Source organism: Oncorhynchus keta, chromosome 28, assembly GCF_023373465.1.
Source record: "Oncorhynchus keta strain PuntledgeMale-10-30-2019 chromosome 28, Oket_V2, whole genome shotgun sequence".
NCBI lineage: Eukaryota > Metazoa > Chordata > Actinopteri > Salmoniformes > Salmonidae > Oncorhynchus > Oncorhynchus keta.
The window spans coordinates 14,570,253-14,594,781 of record NC_068448.1 but is presented as its reverse complement, the minus strand read 5'-3'; the positions used below and the strand labels follow the sequence as shown (position 1 = coordinate 14,594,781).

General features: G+C 44.0%; 1 protein-coding gene across 1 annotated transcript; it reads left to right on the top strand.

Annotated features, from left to right (window-relative positions):
* Nucleotides 1–1,233: 1,233 nt before the first annotated feature.
* LOC118360677 (limb region 1 homolog-like protein) lies at nt 1,234–23,156 on the top strand. Its single transcript, XM_052484944.1, has 13 exons — nt 1,234–1,603; nt 11,399–11,486; nt 14,342–14,375; nt 15,257–15,396; nt 16,178–16,402; nt 16,551–16,619; nt 16,856–16,920; nt 17,019–17,091; nt 17,202–17,288; nt 17,637–17,791; nt 19,217–19,448; nt 19,752–19,913; nt 20,830–23,156. Exons 1-13 carry the CDS (start codon nt 1,541–1,543, stop codon nt 20,913–20,915), a joined length of 1,479 nt encoding a protein of 492 aa, XP_052340904.1. The 5' UTR covers nt 1,234–1,540; the 3' UTR covers nt 20,916–23,156.
* The last annotated feature ends 1,373 nt before the right edge of the window (nt 23,157–24,529 follow it).

Here is a 24,529-nt window from a genome sequence, read left to right as displayed (position 1 = left end):
ACCAAGACTAAGGAGATGATTGTAGACTACAGGAAAAGGAGCACCGAGCACGCCCCCATTCTCATCGACGGGGCTGTAGTGGAGCAGGTTGAGAGCTTCAAGTTCCTTGGTGTTCACATTAACAACAAACTAGAATGGTCCAAACACACCAAGGCAGTCGTGAAGAGGGCACGACAAAGCCTATTCCCCCTCAGGAAACTAAAAAGATTTGGCATGGGTCCTGAGATCCTCGAAAGGTTCTACAGCTGCCACACCGAGAGCATGGTTGCATCACTGCCTGGTACGGCAATTGCTCGGCCTCTGACCGCAAGGCACTACAGATGGTAGTGCGTACGGCCCAGTACATCACTGGGGCTAAGCTGCCTGCCATCCAGGACCTCTACAGCAGGCAGTGTCAGAGGAAGGCCCTAAAAATGGTCAAAGACCCCATTCACCCCAGTCATAGACTGTTCTCTCTACTACTGCATGGCAAGCGGTACTGGAGTGCCAAGTCTAGGACAAAAAGGCTTCACAACAGTTTTTAACCCCAAGCCATAAGACTCCTGAACAGGTAATCAAATGGCTACATGGACTATTTGCATTGTGTGCCTCCCCCCAACCCCTCTTTTTACCCTGCTGCTACTCTCTGTTTATCAAATATGCATAGTCACTTTAACTATACATTCATGTACATACTACCTCAATTGGGCCGACCAACCAGTGCCCCGCACAATGGCTAACCGGGCTTTCTGCATTGTGTCCCACCCACCACCTGCCAATCCCTCTTTTACGCTACTGCTACTCTCTGTTCATCATATATTTATAGTGACTTTAACCTTATCTAAAGGTACATACTACCTCAATCAGCCTGACTAAGCGGTGTCTGTATGTAGCCTCTCTACTGTACATAGCCTGTCTTTTTACTGTTGTTTTATTTCTTTACCTACCTATTGTTCACCTAATACCTTTTTTGCCCTATTGTTTAGAGCCTGTAAGTAAGCATTTAACTGTAATGTCAACTACATCTGTTGTATTCGGCCACGTGACAAATAAACTTTGATTTGATTGATTTCAATTTATCATCTGTTCTAAAGCCGAAAACTCTTGAGTTTGACAGCCTAGAGTTAGTCAACCTAGAGTTCAGGTTTAAACTCAGAGTTTGTTAACGTTGCTTTCTGAAACAGAGCCCTGGTAAAATAGAAGCAATTATGATTGTGTTCGAGAAAAGAAATATATAGATCCACGAATAACAAACGTACTGAACGCAGCCCAGGTAGCGGTACATTTAACCACCACCCATTCTCCCGGATCGCCCGCCCAGTCACCACCCCCATGTGTAACGCGCACGGAGGACGGTTGCTTGTTTGTGGAGTTTAAACGAAACAGGGTCCGCGACCGTAGCTTTGTCGTTAGTTTGAGAAGTTTAGGACAAATGTAGTTCGCTTGCCACACTGTTCTAACCAGCGAGAGATGCTTTGTTGTTTTACTGTACTACCATCCCGTCCCAGCGCTTTTTGCCACGTTTTATCATATTTTAACCCCTGCGTCATGGTTTCGTAGGATGGAAGTAGACGACGTGTCGGTTAGAGAGCAACTTTTCCACAACAAAGTGCGAGAGATTTTTGTAAGTACACTAATGCTCTTTGTTTATAAACCTCAACACAAAAATCATTTCAGCGAGATATTAATCCGTGGTGTATTTCGGGAAGTGGCTGTATTATGTTCATAAAAGTTTGCATACTGATAGTGATATCGTTTCTTCCTCTACTGAAGTTCTGTGGTTACTGTAGCCTATAACTTATTACAAGGGAATCCCTTTACAGGGGGGGGGTGTGTGTGGCTGGTCATTAATTTGGCTGAGACACAGAAGGGTAACTAACCCATGGAGCCTTTTCTTCCACCTTGGGCCTCCATCCATATGCATTTCTGTATGTTTCTTCTTGTAAAGCCTTGGCTGTAGACTATCATAGTTGTGTGTAATGAGAGCCATGCATAACTTATAGTTGTATAGATTCCATTCAGTATATAAAACATGTACTTTTTAATGAATATGTAATGATTTTACCTGAACTGTTGCCACCTGGTTCCACCACATTGACTTCTTTATGGGATGTTACGCTGGGTTGTGTTCAGTAGGGCACACTGCAGCAAAACGTTTCACAACATTAAATGTATATCTGCATTCTATTTGGAGAAGTTTTGGTGGTACCTCTTTCACTCAGTTTTAAAACGTTTTGTCCTTACTGAATACAACACTGTATGGATGGCACAGAACAGCTCCTGCTGAACTTCAGACCTGATTACTATTGCTTCAACAGGGCACATCGAGATGACCCTTAACCCCGCAACGCACAGCAGTTCTCATGTAGACCTAGCTACAGCAGAGCACGCCTTGTTCCATGAGCCAAAAAGATAACAGCACTGTACTTTAAAGACCACATCTAATCTTGCGTTTTGTAGGCTTATTCTGTGAGACAGAAATGACGACAACGTTGCAGAATGCCAAGACCCTCATGATGTGAAATTGTATTTCAGTATCTAGACTAGAGAGGTCGACTTATGACTTTTCAACGCCGATACTGATTATTGGAGGACCAAAAAAAGCCGATACCGATTAATCGGCCCATTTTTTAAATATACATATTTGTAATAATGACAATTACAACAATACTGAATGAACACTTATTTGAACTTTTAACTTCAATTTAGTCTGAAATAAATAATGAAACCTGTTCAATTTGTTTTTGCATTATTTAAACCAAAGTGTTGGAGAGGAAAGTAAAAGTTAAATATGTACCATGTAAAAAAGCTAACGTTTAAGTTCCTTGCTCAGAACATGTGAAAGCTGGTGGTTCCTTTTAACATGACTCTTCAATATTCCCAGGTAAGAAGTTTTAGGTTGTAGTTATTATAGATCTATTTCTCTCTACCATTTGTATTTCAAATACCTTTGACTATTGGATGTTCTAATAGGTAATTTAGTACTGCCAGCCTAATCTCGGGAGTTGATAGGCTTGAAGTCATAAACAGCGCAATGCTTGAAGCACAGCGAAGAGCTGCTGGCAAATGCAGGAAAGGGCTGTTTGAATGAATGCTTACGAGTCTGCTGCTGCCTACCACCTCAGTCAGACAGCTCTATCAAATCATAAACTTAATTATAATATAGTAAACACAGAAATATGAGCCTTAGGTCATTAATATGGTCAAATCCGGAAACTATCATTTTGAAAACAAAACGTTTATTCTTTCGGTGAAATACAGAACTGTTCCATATTTTATCTAACCGGTGGCATCCCTAAGTCTAAATATTGCTGTTACATTGCACAACCTTCAATGTTATGTCATAATTATGTACAATTCTGGCAAATTACGGTCTTTGTTAGGAAGAAATGGTCTTCACACAGTTCGCAACGAGCCAGGCGACCCAAACTGCTGCATTATACCCTGACTCTGCTTGCACAGAATGCAAGAGAAGTGACACAATTTCCCTAGTTAAAAGAAATTCATGTTAGCCGGCAATATTAACTAAATATGCAGGTTTAAAAATACATTATTGTGTATTGATTTTAAGAAAGGCATTGATGTTTATGGTTGGGTACACATTGATTGGTACAGTGCTTTTTTTCGCGAATGCGCTTGTTAAATCACCCGTTTGGCGAAGTAGGCTGTGATTCAATGATAAATTAACAGGCACCACATCAATTATATGCTACGCAGGACAAACTAGATAAACTAGTAATATCATCAACCATGTGTAGTTAACTAGTGATTATGTTAAGATAGTTTTTTTATAAGATAACTTTAATGCTAGCTAGCACCTTACCGTAACTCCTTGCTGCACTCGCATAACAGACTGCCACGCAGTCTCCTCGTGGAGTGCAATGTAATCGGCCGTGATCGGTGTCCTAAAATGCCGATTACCGATTGTTATGAGAACTTGAAATCGGCCCTAATTAATCGGCCATTCTGATTAATCGGTCGACCTCTAATCTAGACATACTCCATATGTTACAGCAGACTATAATGGGTAGAATTATACAAAGATGGGGTGTGTATCATGTATGGTTCACGGTCATATGGTCTTATGGGTCCTTAAAATTTCATCATGACAACAAAAATATGTTTGATACAAATGTGAAACGCTCCAGCCCCCCCCTGCCCCCTCCCAAAAATAATAATATATATATTTTTGAATATGTGAGAATTGCCAGAACAATCTGAGATGCCAAAAACACTTTCGGGCTACGCTGGTGTGGAATCGCCCAGTAGGCTTAATACTAAAAATATGCTTCAATGCCCAAAGCATATCTTGACATTGTCCCTTTCACCTAGGCCTAATTCTTCTCAAGTACCCCAGGCCTTGCTTAACCTTTTAGCTACCATACAGTCCTAAGCTTATTTCTTCACTGTTTGTTCTCTCTCACACACGGCGTAATCATTTGACCTCTGGTCATTAAAGGTGGATTTAGCCTTAGCTTATCATCATTGACCCTGATACAAGCCCCTCTCATTTTGCTACCTTGAAAATGACTTGGTAGTTAACGTTTCAGTAATCTTGTGACGTCATCCTTCCAAAGTGTATCAGAGACCAGAAGATGTTCTGTCCCACATCAGTATTGATCTGTTATTCAACTTCCTCTCGGTAATGGAAAATATTTGGACTATTATTATAAGGACATGCAGACTTTTCATGTTCCATACAATTTGTTAATTGTTTTTGGCTGTTGCGCATCATTTAGATGTATCCTCTTGTTCCACTTGTAAATTTAGCATTGTACAAACTCTTCAATGTGTTGCTTTCAAAGCAGCTTTCATGCCGAGGTAGCCGCAGCTTTTCTTTTTACTCTGCCGCTGCCTCCATCTGTACAGAATGGGTTTTTACTCTGCTGCTGTCTCCATCTGTACAGAATGGGTTTTTACTCTGCTGCTGTCTCCATCTGTACAGAATGGGTTTTTACTCTGCTGCTGTCTCCATCTGTACAGAATGGGTTTTTACTCTGCCGCTGTCTCCATCTGTACAGAATGGGTTTTTACTCTGCCACTGTCTCCATCTGTACAATGTTGCGCCCACTTTCTGCACCGCCTTCAATACAAAAGCCCATCATTTGGCTGTTAAACCCAAATTGAACCCTCTTGAAACTCCAGCTCCTTGTTCTCAAATGCCTGGCCAACCCTGGCAGTGCCTTCAACACAAGCTCAGGCAGGCAGAGACCTTGGCCGTTAGACACACTCTAAACTCTAGCTCCTCGGCCTATTCTCAACAACCAGGTTCATGTTGGGGCAGGAAGTGAGCAGTAGAACACCATGCATGAAAGGGTTTATTCATTTTAAGTTTGCCCAACTGTCCACCACCACAGAAGCCCAGCCTCCGGCCGTTAAAACCCCTTCTAAGCCCAGTTCCTTGTTTAGAACTGCCTGGACAGAAAGCCCAGCCTCTGGCTGTTAAAACCCCTTCTAAGCCCAGCTCCTTGTTTAGAACTGCCTGGACTACCTACCGGTACTTTCTCTTTGTGGGATATAGCAGGCTTATTGCGAACACAGCACATTGAAAGCTTTCCTCCACAGTTTGTTGGCTAATTTTGATGCTGAGCATTTGTAGCGTCATTGTTTTGTTGCGACATGCATTTGACATTTTGCGGTACCAGGCTAGATATACGTCATGATTGGTAAGAATTTCTCAACAAACCTACAAAACCATAGGCTACTTGGCGTATGCGTGATGTAAGGAACAGTGAATGGGAATTATTGTCACCAGTCATGTCTGTAGAGAAGGCATTGTTTTGTGTTGCATTCAGTTCATGTTGGGGAAAACAAAACATTGTAGACAGTCTCAGATACCTGTCCTGTTAGCTGGAATCTATTGTCCAAGTGCTAAATTGTCACTGTTGGGGACATCAGCCCAACCAGGCTATAGTGTTGGATCTATTCTCACTGCCTCAATGAGAAACAATCCTGCAATGGCAGCGATTTTTAGGAACTTCACTGTGGTTAGGGCCCAGTTGTTAATATGGGTGATACAACCACTGGTTTTCCCCAAATCTCATTGTTGCCATCCTAGATAGAGGGACAGGGAGATCGCCTGTCCCACCCATGGATTGGAGGAGGAGGAACCCCACTTTGTCACTGTACCATGTGTCCTCCTCTTCCGTTGTTCAATGTACTTTGTATGTCAGAGGAATGTAGTGTCTTGGCATTGACATGAAGGTGGGTGCGTGTGCAGATGCGTTTTCCTCTCCTTAAATGTTATTCTACAGTGAAGAATAGAACAAGAAGTTGTTGACCTTCTACTGCAGTGAAATAATGCCCTAGAAACGTGATCATATGTATTGAACAAATAGGCCTACAATTGAATAAGAGGAATTCTATCATACAGTGCCTTGCGAAAGTATTCTGCCCCCTTGAACTTTGCGACCTTTTGCCACATTTCAGGCTTCAAACATAAAGATATAAAACTGTATTTTTTTGTGAAGAATCAACAACAAGTGGGACACAATCATGAAGTGGAACGACATTTATTGGATATTTCAAACTTTTTTAACAAATCAAAAACTGAAAAATTGGGTGTGCAAAATTATTCCGCCCCTTTACTTTCAGTCCAGCAAACTCTCTCCAGAAGTTCAGTGAGGATCTCTGAATGATCTGAACATTCAATACAATCCACCTGTGTGTAATCAAGTCTCCGTATAAATGCACCTGCACTGTGATAGTCTCAGAGGTCCGTTAAAAGCGCAGAGAGCATCATGAAGAACAAGGAACACACCAGGCAGGTCCGAGATACTGTTGTGAAGAAGTTTAAAGCCGGATTTGGATACAAAAAGATTTCCCAAGCTTTAAACATCCCAAGGAGCACTGTGCAAGCGATAATATTGAAATGGAATGAGTATCAGACCACTGCAAATCTACCAAGACCTGGCCGTCCCTCTAAACTTTCAGCTCATACAAGGAGAAGACTGATCAGAGATGCAGCCAAGAGGCCCATGATCACTCTGGATGAACTGCAGAGATCTACAGCTGAGGTGGGAGACTCTGTCCATAGGACAACAATCAGTCGTATATTGCACAAATCTGGCCTTTATGGAAGAGTGGCAAGAAGAAAGCCATTTCTTAAAGATATCCATAAAAGTGTTGTTTAAAGTTTGCCACAAGCCACCTTGGAGACACACCAAACATGTGGAAGAAGGTGCTCTGGTCAGATGAAACCAAAATTGAACTTTTTGGCAACAATGCAAAACGTTATGTTTGGTGTAAAAGCAACACAGCTCATCACCCTGAACACACCATCCCCACTGTCAAACATGGTGGTGGCAGCATCATGGTTTGGGCCTGCTTTTCTTCAGCAGGGACAGGCAAGATGGTTAAAATTGATGGGAAGATGGATGGAGCCAAATACAGGACCATTCTGGAAGAACCTGATGGAGTCTGCAAAAGACCTGAGACTGGGACGGAGATTTGTCTTCCAACAAGACAATGATCCAAAACATAAAGCAAAATCTACAATGGAATGGTTCAAAAATAAACATATCCAGGTGTTAGAATGGCCAAGTCAAAGTCCAGACCTGAATCCAATCGAGAATCTGTGGAAAGAACTGAAAACTGCTGTTCACAAATGCTCTCCATCCAACCTCACTGAGCTCGAGCTGTTTTGCAAGGAGGAATGGGAAAAAATGTCAGTCTCTCGATGTGCAAAACTGATAGAGACATACCCCAAGCGACTTACAGCTGTAATCGCAGCAAAAGGTGGCGCTACAAAGTATTAACTTAAGGGGGCTGAATAATTTTGCACGCCCAATTTTTCAGTTTTTGAATTGTTAAAAAAGTTTGAAATATCCAATAAATGTCGTTCCACTTCATGATTGTGTCCCACTTGATGTTGATTCTTCACAAAAAATACAGTTTTATATCTTTGTTTGAAGCCTGAAATGTGGCAAAAGGTGAATAATTTCACAAGGCACTATTTCATTGGATTGACTGTCAAAGATACCATTTTATTTATTTCACAAGGACAAGATGTGCTTGGGTAAGCATTATTCAATCTACAGGAAACAGTCTTTTTCCAGGCAGTGGTAGCCATTTTGTCACATTTCTGCCACTCTCTCAGGATGAGGTAACTTTCTTTCTCAACTATTGTTTTCTGCAGTTAATGTCACCTCAGGGTGAACTCCCGAATCCTGCCACCATCGCCTCTCTTCCTCAGGGCTGGGGAGAGGATGTTTGTCTAGGCCTTACATGTTGTGTTTTATGTGTGTCCTTGGTTGTCTCTCTGAATAGTCCCAGTTAACTCAGCATTTCCTCCAACACCAATTTTGAAACATATTAATCTCTCACCACATCCTGTGATTTTAGAGTTGAAGCTCTGTGAGTATAGTTGTGAACAGTTGACCACTGATTTAGTTTCAAGAGGCACATTCTCAGATTTTTACCCCAGATGACCAGGCCCGGCAGACAGCTATTAGACTGTATCCGATTAAATGGGATTAATCAATGTTCAGTTGGTCAAGGAGTCTTCTGTAAGAACGGACAATATCCCTAGATTCATTGAGGCTGGCTGTATATTGACCCAAATAGGGGTTTAAGGTCTGCCTAGTTGCACACTTCCTTCCCGTCCTAACCTGATCCCAGTCCCCCACTCTCACCCTGTTTCTCCCGCTCTCTTCATCTGGCTAAACTGGTATATCTAATCTGCAGACTCCATCTGTTTCTCTTGGCCTAATGGCCTTGTCTTGCATGTCTCTGTCACTGTACAGGCTGGGTCATTTCAAATCCCACCACACCGTTGACAGTGGATAGTAATACATTGTGATGGAAGAAACAAATCCTATCTTATTGTGACCTGAAACGGTTTACTTCAAAACATTGACTGGGTGAGGCTTCCTGAGTCCAACCCACTCATCTTGACTAGATAGCTAGTTGCACAACTGTGCCAGTCAGAAAGGAGAACAACCAGACTATCTATCCTCCTCTGTTATCTAGCCCCCTGTTATCCTGTCCAGCCAGCTATATCCTGTCTATCCTCCTCTGTTATCTAGCCCCCTGTTATCCTGTCCAGCCAGCTATATCCTGTCTATCCTCCTCTGTTATCTAGCCCCCTGTTATCCTGTCCAGCCAGCTATATCCTGTCTAGCCTCCTGTTATCCTGTCTAGCCTCCTGTTATCCCGTAGCCTCCTGTTATCCCGTCGAGCCTCCTGTTATCCTGTCGAGCCTCCTGTTATTAGCCTCCTGTTATCCCGTCGAGCCTCCTGTTATCCCGTCGAGCCTCCTGTTATCCCGTCGAGCCTCCTGTTATCCCGTCGAGCCTCCTGTTATCCCGTCGAGCCTCCTGTTATCCCGTCGAGCCTCCTGTTATCCCGTCGAGCCTCCTGTTATCCCGTCGAGCCTCCTGTTATCCCGTCGAGCCTCCTGTTATCCCGTCGAGCCTCCTGTTATCCCGTCGAGCCTCCTGTTATCCCGTCGAGCCTCCTGTTATCCCGTCGAGCCTCCTGTTATCCCGTCGAGCCTCCTGTTATCCCGTCGAGCCTCCTGTTATCCCGTCGAGCCTCCTGTTATCCCGTCGAGCCTCCTGTTATCCCGTCGAGCCTCCTGTTATCCCGTCGAGCCTCCTGTTATCCCGTCGAGCCTCCTGTTATCCCGTCGAGCCTCCTGTTATCGAGCCTCCTGTTATCCCGTCGAGCCTCCTGTTATCCCGTCGAGCCTCCTGTTATCCCGCCTCCTGTTATCCCGCCTCCTGTTATCCCGCCTCCTGTTATCCCGCCTCCTGTTATCCCGCCTCCTGTTATCCCGCCTCCTGTTATCCCGCCTCCTGTTATCCCGTCGAGCCTCCTCTTCTCTAAATTCCAGGGTTATTACTGTTGTGATTTTCTTTAGTTTTTCTTATTAGTTAAGATTTCTATTTGAAATTCAGTTTCAGTTTTTTAGATCAGATTGACTATTTAAAAAAAAAGTTTTAAGTTTGCTAAAAAAAAGATACTACTTCTGTTTTTATATTTATTTTTAGGGGATGAAGTAGCCTATGCTTGGGAGGCTAGGAGCCATGTATGTGTTTGTATATGTTCTGGGATGTCACTTCTTGCCATTGTGGAGCAGTATTGCATAAAGTGATGGGTCAGGTTATAGATTAGGTTTGAAGGTAGACTCAGCGAGGTGATGTAGATGTAAACAATAGTAGTGGGTCGATTTCCACAGCAACCAGGAGTGTTGATGCGTGAGGCTAAACTTCTCTGCTGTTTTGGTCCTGTAGCTACAGCTACCACTTGTAGCACAGCGCAGTGACTGTGTGAGAGAGGTATTGCATGGCGCTCATGTCAATATCCGCTGTGCTGCTGGTGGAAATATCATCTTGCTGAGTCTGACTTGATCATTTAACGGTAATCTCCATGTGACCTGTCAGAAGGATGAAAATCACATTTGAAAAAAAGCTTGAAAACCCCATTTGATTTTTGTCCTAAATTTAGAATAAAGACACTTAACATAATTTGTGATGGATTTTAGTTAGTTTTGGAGTCAAAGATAATAGTTTGTATTTCAGTTTACTAAATATTTTATTCATTTAGTTGTAATTTTATTTTCAGTTTACTATAATAACCTTGGTACAGTCCTAAAGTATGTCTGCACACTCAAGGACCCCCAACCTTGTCAAGCTTCTTCGATAATCACTTTCACAGCAATTCATGTCAGCCATGAGTACAGCTCCTAGTGATGATGACCAACATAACAGGGTCCTGTGTGGATCAGTTGGTAGAGCATGGCGCTTGTAATGCCAGGGTTGTGGGTTCGATTCCCACTGGGGGCCAGTATGGAAAAGTATACACTTTGGATAAGAGCGTAGACCTGCTAAATGACTCAAATGTAAATAAAGATGATAATCAACTGTCAGAGAGTCTGAGTTGAAACCAAACGACCTAGGTGACTTGATCTGTTGTATGTGCTGATCTGAAGATATTATCTCAACATTTACCTGATATTTATTTAGACTTTTTTTTAGAATTGATTTATTTCACCTTTATTTAACCAGGTAGGCCAGTTGAGAACAAGTTCTCATTTACAATTGCGACCTGGCCAAGATAAAGCAAAGCAGTTCGACACATACAACAACATAGAGTTACACATGGAGTAAAACAAACATACAGTAGAAACAAGTCTATATACAATGTGAGCAGGTGAGATAAGGCAAATAAAGGCCATGGTGCCAAAGTAAATACAATATTGCAAGTAAAACACTGGAATGGTTGATTTGCAGTGGAAGAATGTACAAAGTAGAGATGAAAATAATGGGGAATGGCTCCTAGACTGAGGTTGGGATTATTGAACTGAGCTGCATATTTTCCAAGAAAACAAAAGATGTCTTTCAAGTAAAATCCTGGTGATATGCAATGATCTGTATTAGCCTAATCTTTTGGTATTTTGTTTATTTCCTCTGTCAAGATCTGTGTTCTCCTCTTCACCTGCCTCTACATACTGTCCTACCTCATCCTCACCCATTTCAAGAAGAATGCAGACTATATCACCACTGGTGAGTATGGAAGTCTGCTTGCCTGACTGAAATGACTTGAGGGATTATGTTAAACACATCCATCCATCAAACTAAACTAACAGTCCGTTAGAGGAAATGGAAGCTGTTGAAAAACCTCTAGATGACATTTTCTTTCTGGAATGTTCTTGTGGGGTTATGTTTATGGAGACCACACCTTCCCTTGTGTGTACAGCAGAAACCTATTGTTCAGACCTCTTAGACTGTATTTTACACAAGAAGTCAGATTCAGATTATTGGAATTGATCTTCTGACCAATCAGACTAGCTCTGAAAAATATCTGATGTAATTGGTCAAAAGACTGCTAGCACTGCAGCAGTCTAAGGCACTGCATTGCGTGCAGTGAAAGAGGTGTTACTCTAGCACTGCACGCTGACCGGGTCGCCAGGTGTACGGTGTTTCCTCCGACACATTGGTGAGGCTGACTTCTGGGTTAGTGAGCAGTGTGTCAAGAAGCAGTGTGGCTTGACGGGGACGTGTTTCGGAGGACGCATGGCTCTTGACTTCGCCTCTCCTGAGTTCGCACGGGAGTTGCAGCGATGGGACCAGACTGTAACTACCAATTGGATATCACAAAACTGGAGTAAAATAAGTAATATCTCAACATTTAACTGTACAGACCCCCCATCACTAATTGAATGTGTGTTTTGCATGTTTCCCTATCAACCTGTACATGTGGAGGGGTAGCAGCTATCTATCTGGGCCTATAGGGGCCTTGGCCAGAACACACAGGGCCCTACACTGCTGCAGGAGGTTGTTATGGAAACACCTCAGGCTTGTGGGTCAGCTGGGTGAGGGGTGGGACGAATGTTCCTTTTAAGATAAACACGTACCCTGTCCTTTCCACGTATGACCATTTTATAATTGAATGTGCGTTATGTTGCTCTCAAGTGAACACAAAGTGTGGATGTGCAAATGCAATTGGTTATGTGGCTTTATGTAATCACTCCAATAAGGTGTGGCTATAGAAAACAGCTGTAGCACCTCCTACGTCTGGCCTATATCCGTATCCTTCTGGCAGAGGTTTGGTAGTGGGCCAGCCCACAGCCTACTCAGCCAGTGTGCTTATTGGGTTTTGGAAAGGTGGACAGCTGAACCTGCTCTGCATTAGCAATACGGTGTTTTTGAATGCAATGAATGTCCTCAGCAGTCAGTCAACACCACCAGCAGAACGTTTGTGCCTCACAGCTTTAATTGAATAGTGGGGTGTTGATGGTCTGAATCAATTGAGATGCTACTAACTGGTTTGTCTTGCACTCAGACTGTTTTTTCAAACTCTTCTGTTCCTCTTCTTGACTCATACAGGCATACCAGAGATGTTTGTTCTTTGGACCTCTTGAACACGGTGTACTCTGCATATCTCTGTTGTTGAGGCCAACTCCTTATTTCCCCTCCATCCGTTTTGATCTGTCTTACCGTTTTATCGCTCTGTTTTTAGAATCTTCCTCTCCTTTACCTCTTCCTCACCTCTACCTCTCTTTACCTCTTCCTCGCCTCTACCTCTCCTCTACCTCTCTTTACCTCTTCCTCGCCTCTACCTCTCTTTACCTCTTCCTCGCCTCTACCTCTCTTTACCTCTTCCTCGCCTCTACCTCTCTTTACCTCTTCCTCGCCTCTACCTCTCTTTACCTCTTCCTCGCCTCTACCTCTCTTTACCTCTTCCTCGCCTCTACCTCTCTTTACCTCTTCCTCGCCTCTACCTCTCTTTACCTCTTCCTCGCCTCTACCTCTCTTTACCTCTTCCTCGCCTCTACCTCTCTTTACCTCTTCCTCGCCTCTACCTCTCTTTACCTCTTCCTCGCCTCTACCTCTCTTTACCTCTTCCTCGCCTCTACCTCTCTTTACCTCTTCCTCGCCTCTACCTCTCTTTACCTCTTCCTCGCCTCCTTTACCGCCTTCCTCTCCTCCTTTACCGTCTTCCTCTCCTCTACCTCTCTTTACCTCTTCCTCGCCTCCTTTACCGCCTTCCTCTCCTCTACCTCTCTTTACCTCTTCCTCTCCTCTACCTCTCTTTACCTCTTCCTCGCCTCCTTTACCTCTTCCTCGCCTCCTTTACCTCTTCCTCGCCTCCTTTACCGCCTTCCTCTCTTTACCTCTTACCTCTTCCTCGCCTCCTTTACCTCTTCCTCGCCTCCTTTACCTCTTCCTCGCCTCTACCTCTCTTTACCTCTTCCTCGCCTCCTTTACCGCCTTCCTCGCCTCTACCTCTTTACCTCTTCCTCGCCTCTACCTCTCTTTACCTCTTCCTCGCCTCCTTTACCGCCTTCCTCTCCTCTACCTCTCTTTACCTCTTCCTCTCCTCTACCTCTCTTTACCTCTTCCTCTCCTCTACCTCTCTTTACCTCTTCCTCTCCTCTACCTCTCTTTACCTCTTCCTCTCCTCTACCTCTCTTTACCTCTTCCTCTCCTCTACCTCTCTTTACCTCTTCCTCTCCTCTACCTCTCTTTACCTCTTCCTCGCCTCCTTTACCGCCTTCCTCTCCTACCTCTCCTCTACCTCTCTTTACCTCTTCCTCGCCTCTACCTCTCTTTACCTCTTCCTCGCCTCCTTTACCGCCTTCCTCTCCTCTACCTCTCTTTACCTCTTCCTCTCCTCTACCTCTCTTTACCTCTTCCTCTCCTCCTTTACCTCTTCCTCTCTTCTACCTCCAGGCTCCATCAACATTCCTACCATTTCACTTCTCTTATCTGTCTAGTTGTTTGGTTTGGAGCCGTCTGTTTTCAAGGTTTCCTTCAGTTGCCAAGATGCTCATGTTCCTTTAGTCAGTACTAGGTTGCCTTACTAGCATGTTGGTATAAATGTATTACTCACTCATATGTTTTTCGCCATTTTTCAGATGACATTGAAGATGCGACCGTCAACAAAATTGCGTAAGTAAAGAGCGTAAGGCTGAACAAACTGACTTGGTAGCAGTCTGCAGCACGTTGACTCAGTCACTCACTGTGTCAGTGTGAGCAGAGCGTTTGAGCTAGTATCTCAGTCAATGTGACCAAATGGAATGACACCACCACTTGGCTGTAGTTGTATCAGTCTGCCCGGTGTAACTGTTAATGTCCTTCCTACCCTTTGTCATACCAGTTGGCACTATACTGTCCCCTTCCCTTCTCACAGAGAAGCTACAGGAAACACACACTATACTGTCCCCTTCTCACAGAGAAGCTACAGGAAACACACACTATACTGTCCCCTTCTCACAGAGAAGCTACAGGAAACACACACTATACTGTCCCCTTCTCACAGAGAAGCTACAGGAAACACACACTATACTGTCCCCTTCTCACAGAGAAGCTACAGGAAACACACACTATACTGTCCCCTTCTCACAGAGAAGCTACAGGAAACACACACTATACTGTCCCCTTCTCACAGAGAAGCTACAGGAAACACACACTATACTGTACAGAGAAGAACAGGAACACACCCTGTCCCCTTCTCACAGAGAAGCTACAGGAAACACACACTATACTGTCCCCTTCTCACAGAGAAGCTACAGGAAACACACACTATACTGTCCCCTTCTCACAGAGAAGCTACAGGAAACACACACTATACTGTCCCCTTCTCACAGAGAAGCTACAGGAAACACACACTATACTGTCTGTCCCCTTCTCACAGAGAAGATACAGGAAACACACACTATACTGTCCCCTTCTCACAGAGAAGCTACAGGAAACACACACTCCAAAATGCTTTATTGTCCATTTCCATGAAAATGAATTTCTACACTGTCACGAACTCTCTCCCCCTCCAGGCTGTGGCTGTGTACATTCACCCTCTCTGTGGCGGTGTGTGCTGTGCTGCTCCTCCCCATCTCCATCCTGTCCAATGAGGTGCTGCTCACCTTCCCTCACAGCTACTACATGCAGTGGCTCAATGGATCACTCATCCACGGTACTGTACCTTGTCTATACTACAACCAACACAGCATTTCATGTCTACACCACAACAACGCACTCAATCTGTACTTCTATAGCCTTCTGTTTTAAACCATATTTAAATCCTAAGTATCGATAGTCAGTGAGCTTGAAATCAATATGAACCGTGCTTGACGTTGGAAATTGTTAAATGGGACAAAACACACATCACGACAAGAGACAACCCAACACTACATAAAGGGAGACCTAAGGCAGCAACACATGACAACACATCATGGTAGCAACATGGTAGCAGCACAAAACATGGAACTAACATTATTGGGCACAGACAACAGCACGAAGAGAAAGGTGGAGAAAACAATACATCACACAAAGCAGCCACAACTGTTGCCTTTGGTTTTATGGCAAATATAGTGTGGTGTTTGGAAAAGGTGAGTCATGTTATCCTTTCACAGTAATTAAACAACCAGCAGAAGTGGGTCCCATATGTTAGTTGTTGGCGTGAATAACAAGGAGCACTGTCAACTCCAACTCTACGTCACTGAACCCTGTAGCTTATTGCCATGGATCCCTACAGATGTTAGTGGACTTGACTGTATGCCCCCCAATAGTTTTACCCTATCCAGCCAGGCTGCGCCTCCTTGTGGTGGTCTGTGGTACTGTTAACAGTCAGACGTACTTCACCTTTGGGCCTGTTGTTAATATTGGCTAATAGATTGTTATATCTATTTGATGGTGTTTCATAGCGTTCTAATCTGTCATGTTTTGACCATATCTCTTCTCTTTTTCTCCATCAGGCTTATGGAACCTAGTGTTCCTGTTCTCCAACCTGTCCCTGGTCTTCCTCATGCCCTTCGCCTACTTCTTCACTGAGTCGGAGGGCTTCGTGGGCTGTAAGAAGGGGGTGATGGCGCGGGTGTATGAGACGGCGGTGGTGTTGCTGCTGCTCACTCTGCTGGTGCTGGGCATGGTGTGGGTGGGTGTTGCCCTGCTGAACAACACGGCCAGGGAGAGCCTCTACGGTCAGTTGATCTTAGACTCTGCTATTCATATAAGCCATTTTGCTACTGTTCGCAATGGGTATTTTGAAGAATTGAATTGGAGTCCTTTATTTCTGAGAACCATATATGAAAACCCTTTCTCTGGTGACTTTTTGATATGCCATCTCAGACGTGTGGGAGTGTTACCTGCCCTACCTCTACTCTGCCATCTCTCTGTTTGGAGTGCTCCTGCTCCTGTGTAAGTAGCTGACTTAACTTGTGATCAGTTGGTCATGGTCAGATATTTTTTTGTATTACATTTTAGTAATTTAGCAGACACACTTATCCATAGCGACTTACAGGAGCAATTAGGGTTAAGTGCCTTGCTCAAGGGCACATCGACAGATTTGTTTTACTTAGTTGGCTCTGGGATACGAATCAGCGACTGTTCAGTTACTGGCCCAACGCTCTTAACCACTTCCTGTCTCCCTGCAGTGTGCACTCCCTTCGGGCTGTCCCGCATGTTCAGTGTCACTGGGAGCCTACTGGTCAAACCAGGGGTGAGTGACAATCCACATACTATACCCCTATATACAGACAATAACAACACTATACCATTGTTATAACTTGATGACATCCATCCCCTGTGTTTCTTCAGCTGTTGGAGAATGTGGAGGTGGAGATGAACTGTGCTGCGTTCGAGGAGGCTTCGCTCTCCAGGAAACTCAACAGTGAGTTGACTACCGTGTGCTAGAGTTCACAGACAGGATGCTCATACTACACCATGCTATTATGAGTCATCCTAGAGGAGGTGGTGTTGACCTTGCTCTGTTCCTTGTAGGCGGTAGCACGTCATGCAGAATCAGTGTAAACGTGGAGCCTTTGAGGATGCAGTTCCTCGGCGTCCAGGCCAAACGCATCGCCCTCCGTAAGACCAAGATGTGTATATAATACTACTGTGTTTTATTACCTTCTGTGGGTATTGACTGATTTAGGGCTGCAGCATACAGGGATCACTGTGGGGATTCTAGGGTTGGATAGCATTCATTGGAAGATTATTATTTTTAAAGTACAACATTGATTTCATTCAGGCATTATAAAAAGTCCAGGAATAGCAACATTGCTCACCGGGCGTGTACTCTGTCTCTCTCTCTCACTCTCTCTGTGTCTCTCTCTGTCTCTCTCTGTGTCTCGCTCTGTCTCTCTCGCTCTGTCTCTCTCGCTCTGTCCCTGTCTCTCTCCGTCTCTCTCGCTCTTTCTCCCCCCCCCCCCGCAGAGATGCGGAGGAGAGCATCACCATGGCAGCGGAACCTGTTCTACCCTCTGGCCATGCTCCTGCTCCTAGCTCTAACGGTGGTGTGTGTGTTGATGGTATGTTTCCACGTTCTGGAGCTCCTGTTCGACGAGACGGCCATGCCCAGAGGAATGGGGGTGAGGACTCTACCAAGGGGAATAAGGGGATGTTTGAGCTGGTAGGGGCTTTGTATGGATTATTGGCTTTTATAGCATCAATTCTAGACCACGTGCTGTTAGTCTTCTTGTAGGGCTGGGCGATATGGCCGAAAACTCTCTCTCGATTTAATTATTATAATTTTTTTTCATACGTATGAGTGAGTCCTTCAAATTAGTTGCTGACTGCTGTATAAAATCAAGCACACAGCCATGCAACCTCCATAGACAAACAATGGCAGTAGAATGGCCTTACTGAAGAGCCCAGTGACTTTTCAAAATTGCACTGTCATAGGATGCCACCTTTCCAGTAAGTCAGTTTGTCAAATTTCTCCCCTGCTAGAGCTGCCCCAGTCAACTGTAAGTGCTGTTATTGCGAAGTGGAAACATCTAGTAGCAACAACGGCTCAGTCACGAAGTGGTAGGAACACAAGCTCATAGAACGGGACCGCCAAGTGCTGAAGTGCGTAACAATTCTGTCCTCGGTTGCAACACTCACTACCAAGTTCCAAACTGCCTCTGGTAGCAACGTCGGCACAAGATCTTCGAGAGCTTCACGAAATAGGTTTCCAAGGGTGAGCAGCCGCATACAAGCCTAAGATCACCATGCAAAATGCCAAGCATCAGCTGGAGTTGTGTAAAGCTCGTCACCATTGGAGCAGTGGAAACTCATTCCCTGGATTGATGAATCACGCTTCAACATCTGGCAGTCCGACGGGTTAATCTGGGTTTGGCGGATGCCAGAAGAACGCTAGTGCCAACTGTAATGTTTGGTGGATGAGGAATATTGTTCTGGGGATGTTTTTCATGGTTCGGGCTAGGCCCCTTAGTTCCAGTGAAGGGAAATGTTAATGCTACAGCATACAATTACATTCTAGATGATTCTGTGCTTCCAACTTTGTGGCAACAGAAATGGTTTGTTGAGATCGGAGAAGAACTTGACTGGCCTGCACAGAGCCCTGACCTCAACCCCATCGAACATATTTGGGATGAATTGGAACGCCGACTGCGAGCCAGGTCTAATCGCCCAACCTCACTAATGCTATTGTGGCTGAATGCTGCAGGGACTTGCTTCCAATGTTCCAACATCTAGTGGAAAGCCTTCCCAGAGGAGTGGAGACTGGTATAGGGAGGACCAATTCCATATTAATGCCCATGATTTTGGAAAGAGATGTTCAACAAGCAGTTGTCCACATACTTTTGATCATGTAGTGTATGTTGAATTCCAATTGTATATTGCCACTGTTGCTCCTGAATAGCCTGTTCTATTCTATATGAAGTTACTGAGGACCATTTATATGTTATATTGATTTAAGATGACACAAATACAAGGATTATGCGGAGGAGGGAGGGAGGGAACATTTTACAACCAATTGGCATTAACCGTGTGTTTCCTCTGTGTGATAGGACCCTCGTCTGGGGACAACTTCCTTCTCCATGTTTGGTTCTCTGGGAGCAGCAGTGCAGGTGGTCCTCATCATGTACCTGATGGTGTCGTCTGTGGTGGGCTTCTACAGCTCTCCTCTCTTCACCTTCCTGCTGCCCCACACTCAGGACACCAACCTCACACAGATCATTGGGAACTGTGTCTCTCTTCTGGTCCTCAGCTCAGCACTGCCAGTCTTCTCTCGTACTCTGGGTAAGGGCTCTCCCCTTTCCCCTGGTTGAGTTTCTGTGTTCTTGTCTCATATGGTTGAACAAAAAGTGACGCATTGCCTAATGTTATTAGACAGAGCTTCTGGTTGCATTATCATTTCTGACCAGAGGAGGGCGTGTCTATGCGGTCAATCACTATAAACGCTGTGTGACCGTGGCCATGTTCAAGTACTGCGCTTCACAAATACACCCTCACCAGTCCGAGGATCTGAACTTTATCCATCCATGATGAGCAGTAAAGCAGTTACAGAGCGTTGAACCTAACCACATTCTATTTGTTCTTCAGGCATCACACGGTTTGACCTGCTGGGAGACTTTGGGAGGTATAACTGGCTGGGGAACTTCCACATAGTGTTCCTGTACAACATCTTGTTCGCTGGCCTCACCTCTGCTTGCCTCATCAACACTCTCACCTGGACTGTGCAGAGAGAACTCATACGTGCCTTTGGTACTTACATCAATCAATCCAAATGTATTTCTAAAGCCTCTATATACATGAAACAGTGCTTGACAGGAACATATGTCTCTGGACCTGTTTCCTGATTGTTCTATATGTTGGCTCTTTGTTTAGTTTTTAAAATAATAATGCTTTCATATAGCTTTACATCTTTCCATTTAAAGGGATGTTCCACTCCAAATACAACCGTACATGATTTGTCCACTTATCTTGGCTGCAGCCGAATCCCCTCATCAGCTATTGAATGTATTTGATTTGTCATATTGTGTTACTTTCATTATGCAGTAGAAGGTCTGTGCAAGCTGCCGATGGTCAGTGTGTTTTCAGAGTGACTGAACTGTGAACACGCTAGCAAGGTGTTCCCTCCAAACTCTGTGCCTGGCCATGTTTCCCAATGGGCTGCTCTCCTTTCCTCAGATACAATTAAATATCAGATAAAGGCCTATACAATTTTCTCAGGAAAGTGAGAGGGGAGTAGGAGTCCCCTAGGGGCCTGTAGGTCTAGCCACTGGCCCACTCCCCAGCCCCTCACACACATGCATAGCCCCTCACACACATGCACAGCCCCTCACACACATGCACAGCCCCTCACACACATGCACAGCCCCTCACACACATGCACAGCCCCTCAGCCTCTGCCCAACAAAAACAACAGAGTGTAGAGCCATATATATATAACACACACACCCCTTACTCACAACAGATGTCATCTCTCTTTTCCCGTGACCTCCCCAACTGCTTTTGTTTTGTTTTGTGATTGATGGACTTTCTTAGCACCCAAACATTCTTGCCCACATACTCTATCCCTCTCTTTCCTTTGCTCACAGTCTTTCTCTCTTGCTCGTGATCTGTGTGTGTTGGCGGTAAACGTGTCGTTACACCTTTTTAACCGTATGTGTCTCCGCAGGTCTCCACAAACTGCCTCTGACCGTGTCCCGCACCACCATCCCCCTCAAGCTCCTCCTGGACAATGGCCTGTCAAAGATCCAGTGACTGACATTCCCTTGACCAATCAATTGTCATCTCTAACACCCGACAGGGACCTAAGCCTCCTGAAGAGCATTCCCATTGGAACAAAAGGCACCTTGTTTTCAGTCCTCCAACCTATCGGTGTCTGGATCACCAGAATGAAAAGACAGAAGTGGAGGAGTAGAAGTGCAGTAGAGCGCTGCTCACTGACTAATCACCAATTAATACAAGTTGACCTGGGGAATCAATTTAAATCGTCTCAGACTACAATACTGGGGTTATATTGGAATCATTGTGCACAGTAATCTGAGCCAAAAAACGAGATGTTCTGGAACCAATAAAAGATTCTGGAACTGAAAAAGGGCTCTAATCTGTATCAGGGTTCTTGTTGACATTGTGACATCATACAGAGCATCCTGGATGTCCTATTGCCTTGTGAGAAACTCTGTGGGTTTGAGAGGTTGAGCTGGGACTGACTTACTTTACTCTTTGGACACACGTGTCAAAGCTATTTTGGAACATTACATTGTGACTGACTGACATTTCCTTTTCCTGCTCTGGGGTTCAGCGTTTGAATCGTCTCTCGCTCTTTGCCGCCTCCCCCCTCATGTTAAACCACTCTTTTTGGGCCTCACTCATCCTGTGAATCCCACTTCCATGTTTTTTAAGACGTCTGTCTGTAATGGTGTTGTGTTTGTTAATGAGAGGAGGATGTTTTAAAATGAGGGTTGAGGGATTACTCACTCTATTCTACATACCTTGACCTTCATATCGTGGAGGAAGAGAACGGGACAGGAAAGGGTTGTGTTCATTAGGTTACGTTTGAAAACTTTTTGCAACAGAAAAAGTTTGCTTTTTCTTTTCTTCATGTGGTGCCTAATGAACACGACCCATGACTTGTTTTTAAACTCATCATTTGGAATAAGTGAATGATGCATGAAAAGATGATTTTATTTTTTAAGGAGGTTGTGTCATTGGTCGTATAATGGCATTAAAGTTTACTTTTTCTCGTGGGTTTTTAACCCCCTAAAGGACAGCTTCCTAAATGCAATGTGACGCTCACTAGTTTTGGGTATCCTGCCTTGGACCAATCTTACTGTGAATGTTGTTAACGTTTGTTAATATTAACCTAAGTGCAATACTGGTTACTGTCCACTGCCAATTCCAGATGTTTTTTTTCTGTTCAATTCATATTGGAATAGTCAATGATTGTTGTTTTTATTTGTGTAATGGTTCTCCTTTGCTGTATCAGCATGTTAAATTGTGGTAGTATTCTTTATTATTAGCTGATAGTCAGAGTTCTGTTCCGTTCATCACCAGCAGGGGGCAGGGTCTCCAAATTCACCAAACTCACCTGGCAGCCTGCTGAACGTTTACCTGAAGTTCTTTTATCCTTGATCGATGGTCAGTCATTAAAGTTGACTAATTTCACTAGCCTGGTCCCAGATCTGTTTGTGCCATCTTGCCAACTCCTTTGCCACTCATTGTCATGTTAAACAGCATTAAGATTCCATAAGAATTTGGCAAGTGAGCAGAAACAGATCTGGCACCCATCAATTCAATATATTCTTTGGGGAGCACAATGTTTGAGTGGGCTGGTTACTTAGGGGTGATAATGTTAAAGTGCTACTCTTTTTATTAGTTAATCAAGGGCATTTTTTAGAACCTCTCTTTAATCTGGGAGCTGATTGACATTTTTATTTTGTATTGTTTAAAAACGCTAACGTAATGAGAATGTGACCGTAGGTGTTGCTTTCAGCAATTATATATATTTTTATGTACTAGGGAGGAAAAAGGACAAATGTATTGCATTTTCCTATACATGGTCTGTAATCTGGATTGGTATGAGTAATAAGACTGTTTAGAGTGCAGTTAGATCTAGAGTAAATCTATAAATCATCGGGTCTCATTGTCCAGCCCATCCCGGTTCCGGGCTGTGTGATTGCGAGTGTCGGCCCATCCTGTGCCAGTGTGTCTGTCTTCTGAGTGTCGTGTGCGTGTGCGTGTCTGTCCTCTGTCCCTCCACCCTTAGTCGCTTTGCTTTAATCAGGTCCAGAACAAAGCTGTTGTATTTTGTCCTGTTTGTCATCAGAGGACGTCCCTGACGCCGCTACAACCCAAGCCCACACACAAATCAAGAGGAGACTCTCTCGAGCGCGCTCTCCTTCACCACCCACCTAATCCTCTTTTTCCTCCACCAGTTTTCCTTGCATATTATTCATTTCCTCTTGGAAGGAAGAAAAATAAATCATTGTTTCTCCTTGATTTTTGTTTGCGTTTCTTTCTTGTTTTCTTTTGTTGGATGTTTGATTTGTCTTTTGCTTTGTGTTGCCTTTTCCTCCACTAAAAGGGAGTGTCTAATGTTCGCAGAATGCTACTTCCTGTGAATCAAATTTGATTTGTCACATGCGCCGAATACAACAGATGTAGTAGACCTTATAGTGATATGCTTACAAGCCCTTAACCAACAATGCAGTTTTATGGAAAAATCTGTGTTATTTAAAAAATGTAAGTAACAAATAATTAAAGAGCAGCAGTAAAATAACAATAGCGAGGCTATGTACAGAGTCAATGTGCAGGGGCACAGGTTAGTCGAGGTAATATGTACATGTAGAGTTACTAAAGTGACTATTCATAGATAATAAACAGTAGCAGCAGTGTAAAAGTGGGGGGGGCAATGCAAATAGTCTGGGTAGCCATTTAATTAGCGGTTCAGGAGTCATGGCTTTGGCGTAGAAGCTATTTAGAAGCCTCTTGGACCTAGACTTGGAGCTCCGGTACCGCTTGCCTTGCGGTAGCAGAGAGAAGTCTATTACTAGGGTGGCTGGAGTCTTTGAAAATGTTTAGGGCCTTCCTCTGACATGGCCTGGTATAGAGATCCTGGATGGCAGGAAGCTTGACCCTAGTGATGTCCTGGGCAGTCCGCATTACCCTCTGTAGTGCCTTGCGGTCGGAGGCCGGGCAGTTGCCGGTCCAGGCATTGACGCTCTCGATGGTGCAGCTGTAGAACTTCTTGAGGATCTGAGGACCTATGCCAAACATACAAATGTACATATTAGAGGTTTGGTTCGCCCTGTGGGCTGTAAGCACACACACCGCCTAGACATGGCACTTAATGAATACAGGTGTGTGTGTGTGTCAGAAACAAGTGCATCTACCTGTTTGAAACTTTCAGAGCAATTGACATTTCATTGACCCCCCCCCCTCCCTCCACCACCACTTAACCTAATTATTTTAGTGAATGTGCAAACTGGCCTTGTGAAGTTAGTTCTGTTTATCACAATACGACTTTTGAGTTGCTGTGTAAATTTCTTAGAAATAATCTTCTTATGAGAGGATTTGATAGTAAACAAGCGCTTTTGTATTACAACAATGTCATAACTTGGCATAACTGACAGGGAAGGAAAACAATAGATCAATGCTCTCTAAGTAGTCCTGCAAACAACCCATCACGTTCAATAGTGATACCTTTCAATTTATCCATTTAACAACTGGACAATTTAGTCTATAGTCATTATTAAAGGTCCGATGTATCTGTTTTTATTTCCTTATCAAATCATTTCTTGGTAACAATTAACAAGTCTTAGTTTCATTTTTAGGATAAATGTTGACAGCGGTGCCATGCACTTTGTGAAGAG

Coding starts and splice junctions, on each gene's coding strand:
- LOC118360677 (XM_052484944.1), top strand. CDS start 1,541: ATGGAAGTAGACGACGTGTCGGTTAGAGAGCAACTTTTCCACAACAAA. Junction 15,397..16,177: donor CAATGGATCACTCATCCACG/GTACTGTACCTT, acceptor TTTCTCCATCAG/GCTTATGGAACCTAGTGTTC. Junction 16,921..17,018: donor GCCTACTGGTCAAACCAGGG/GTGAGTGACAAT, acceptor GTGTTTCTTCAG/CTGTTGGAGAATGTGGAGGT.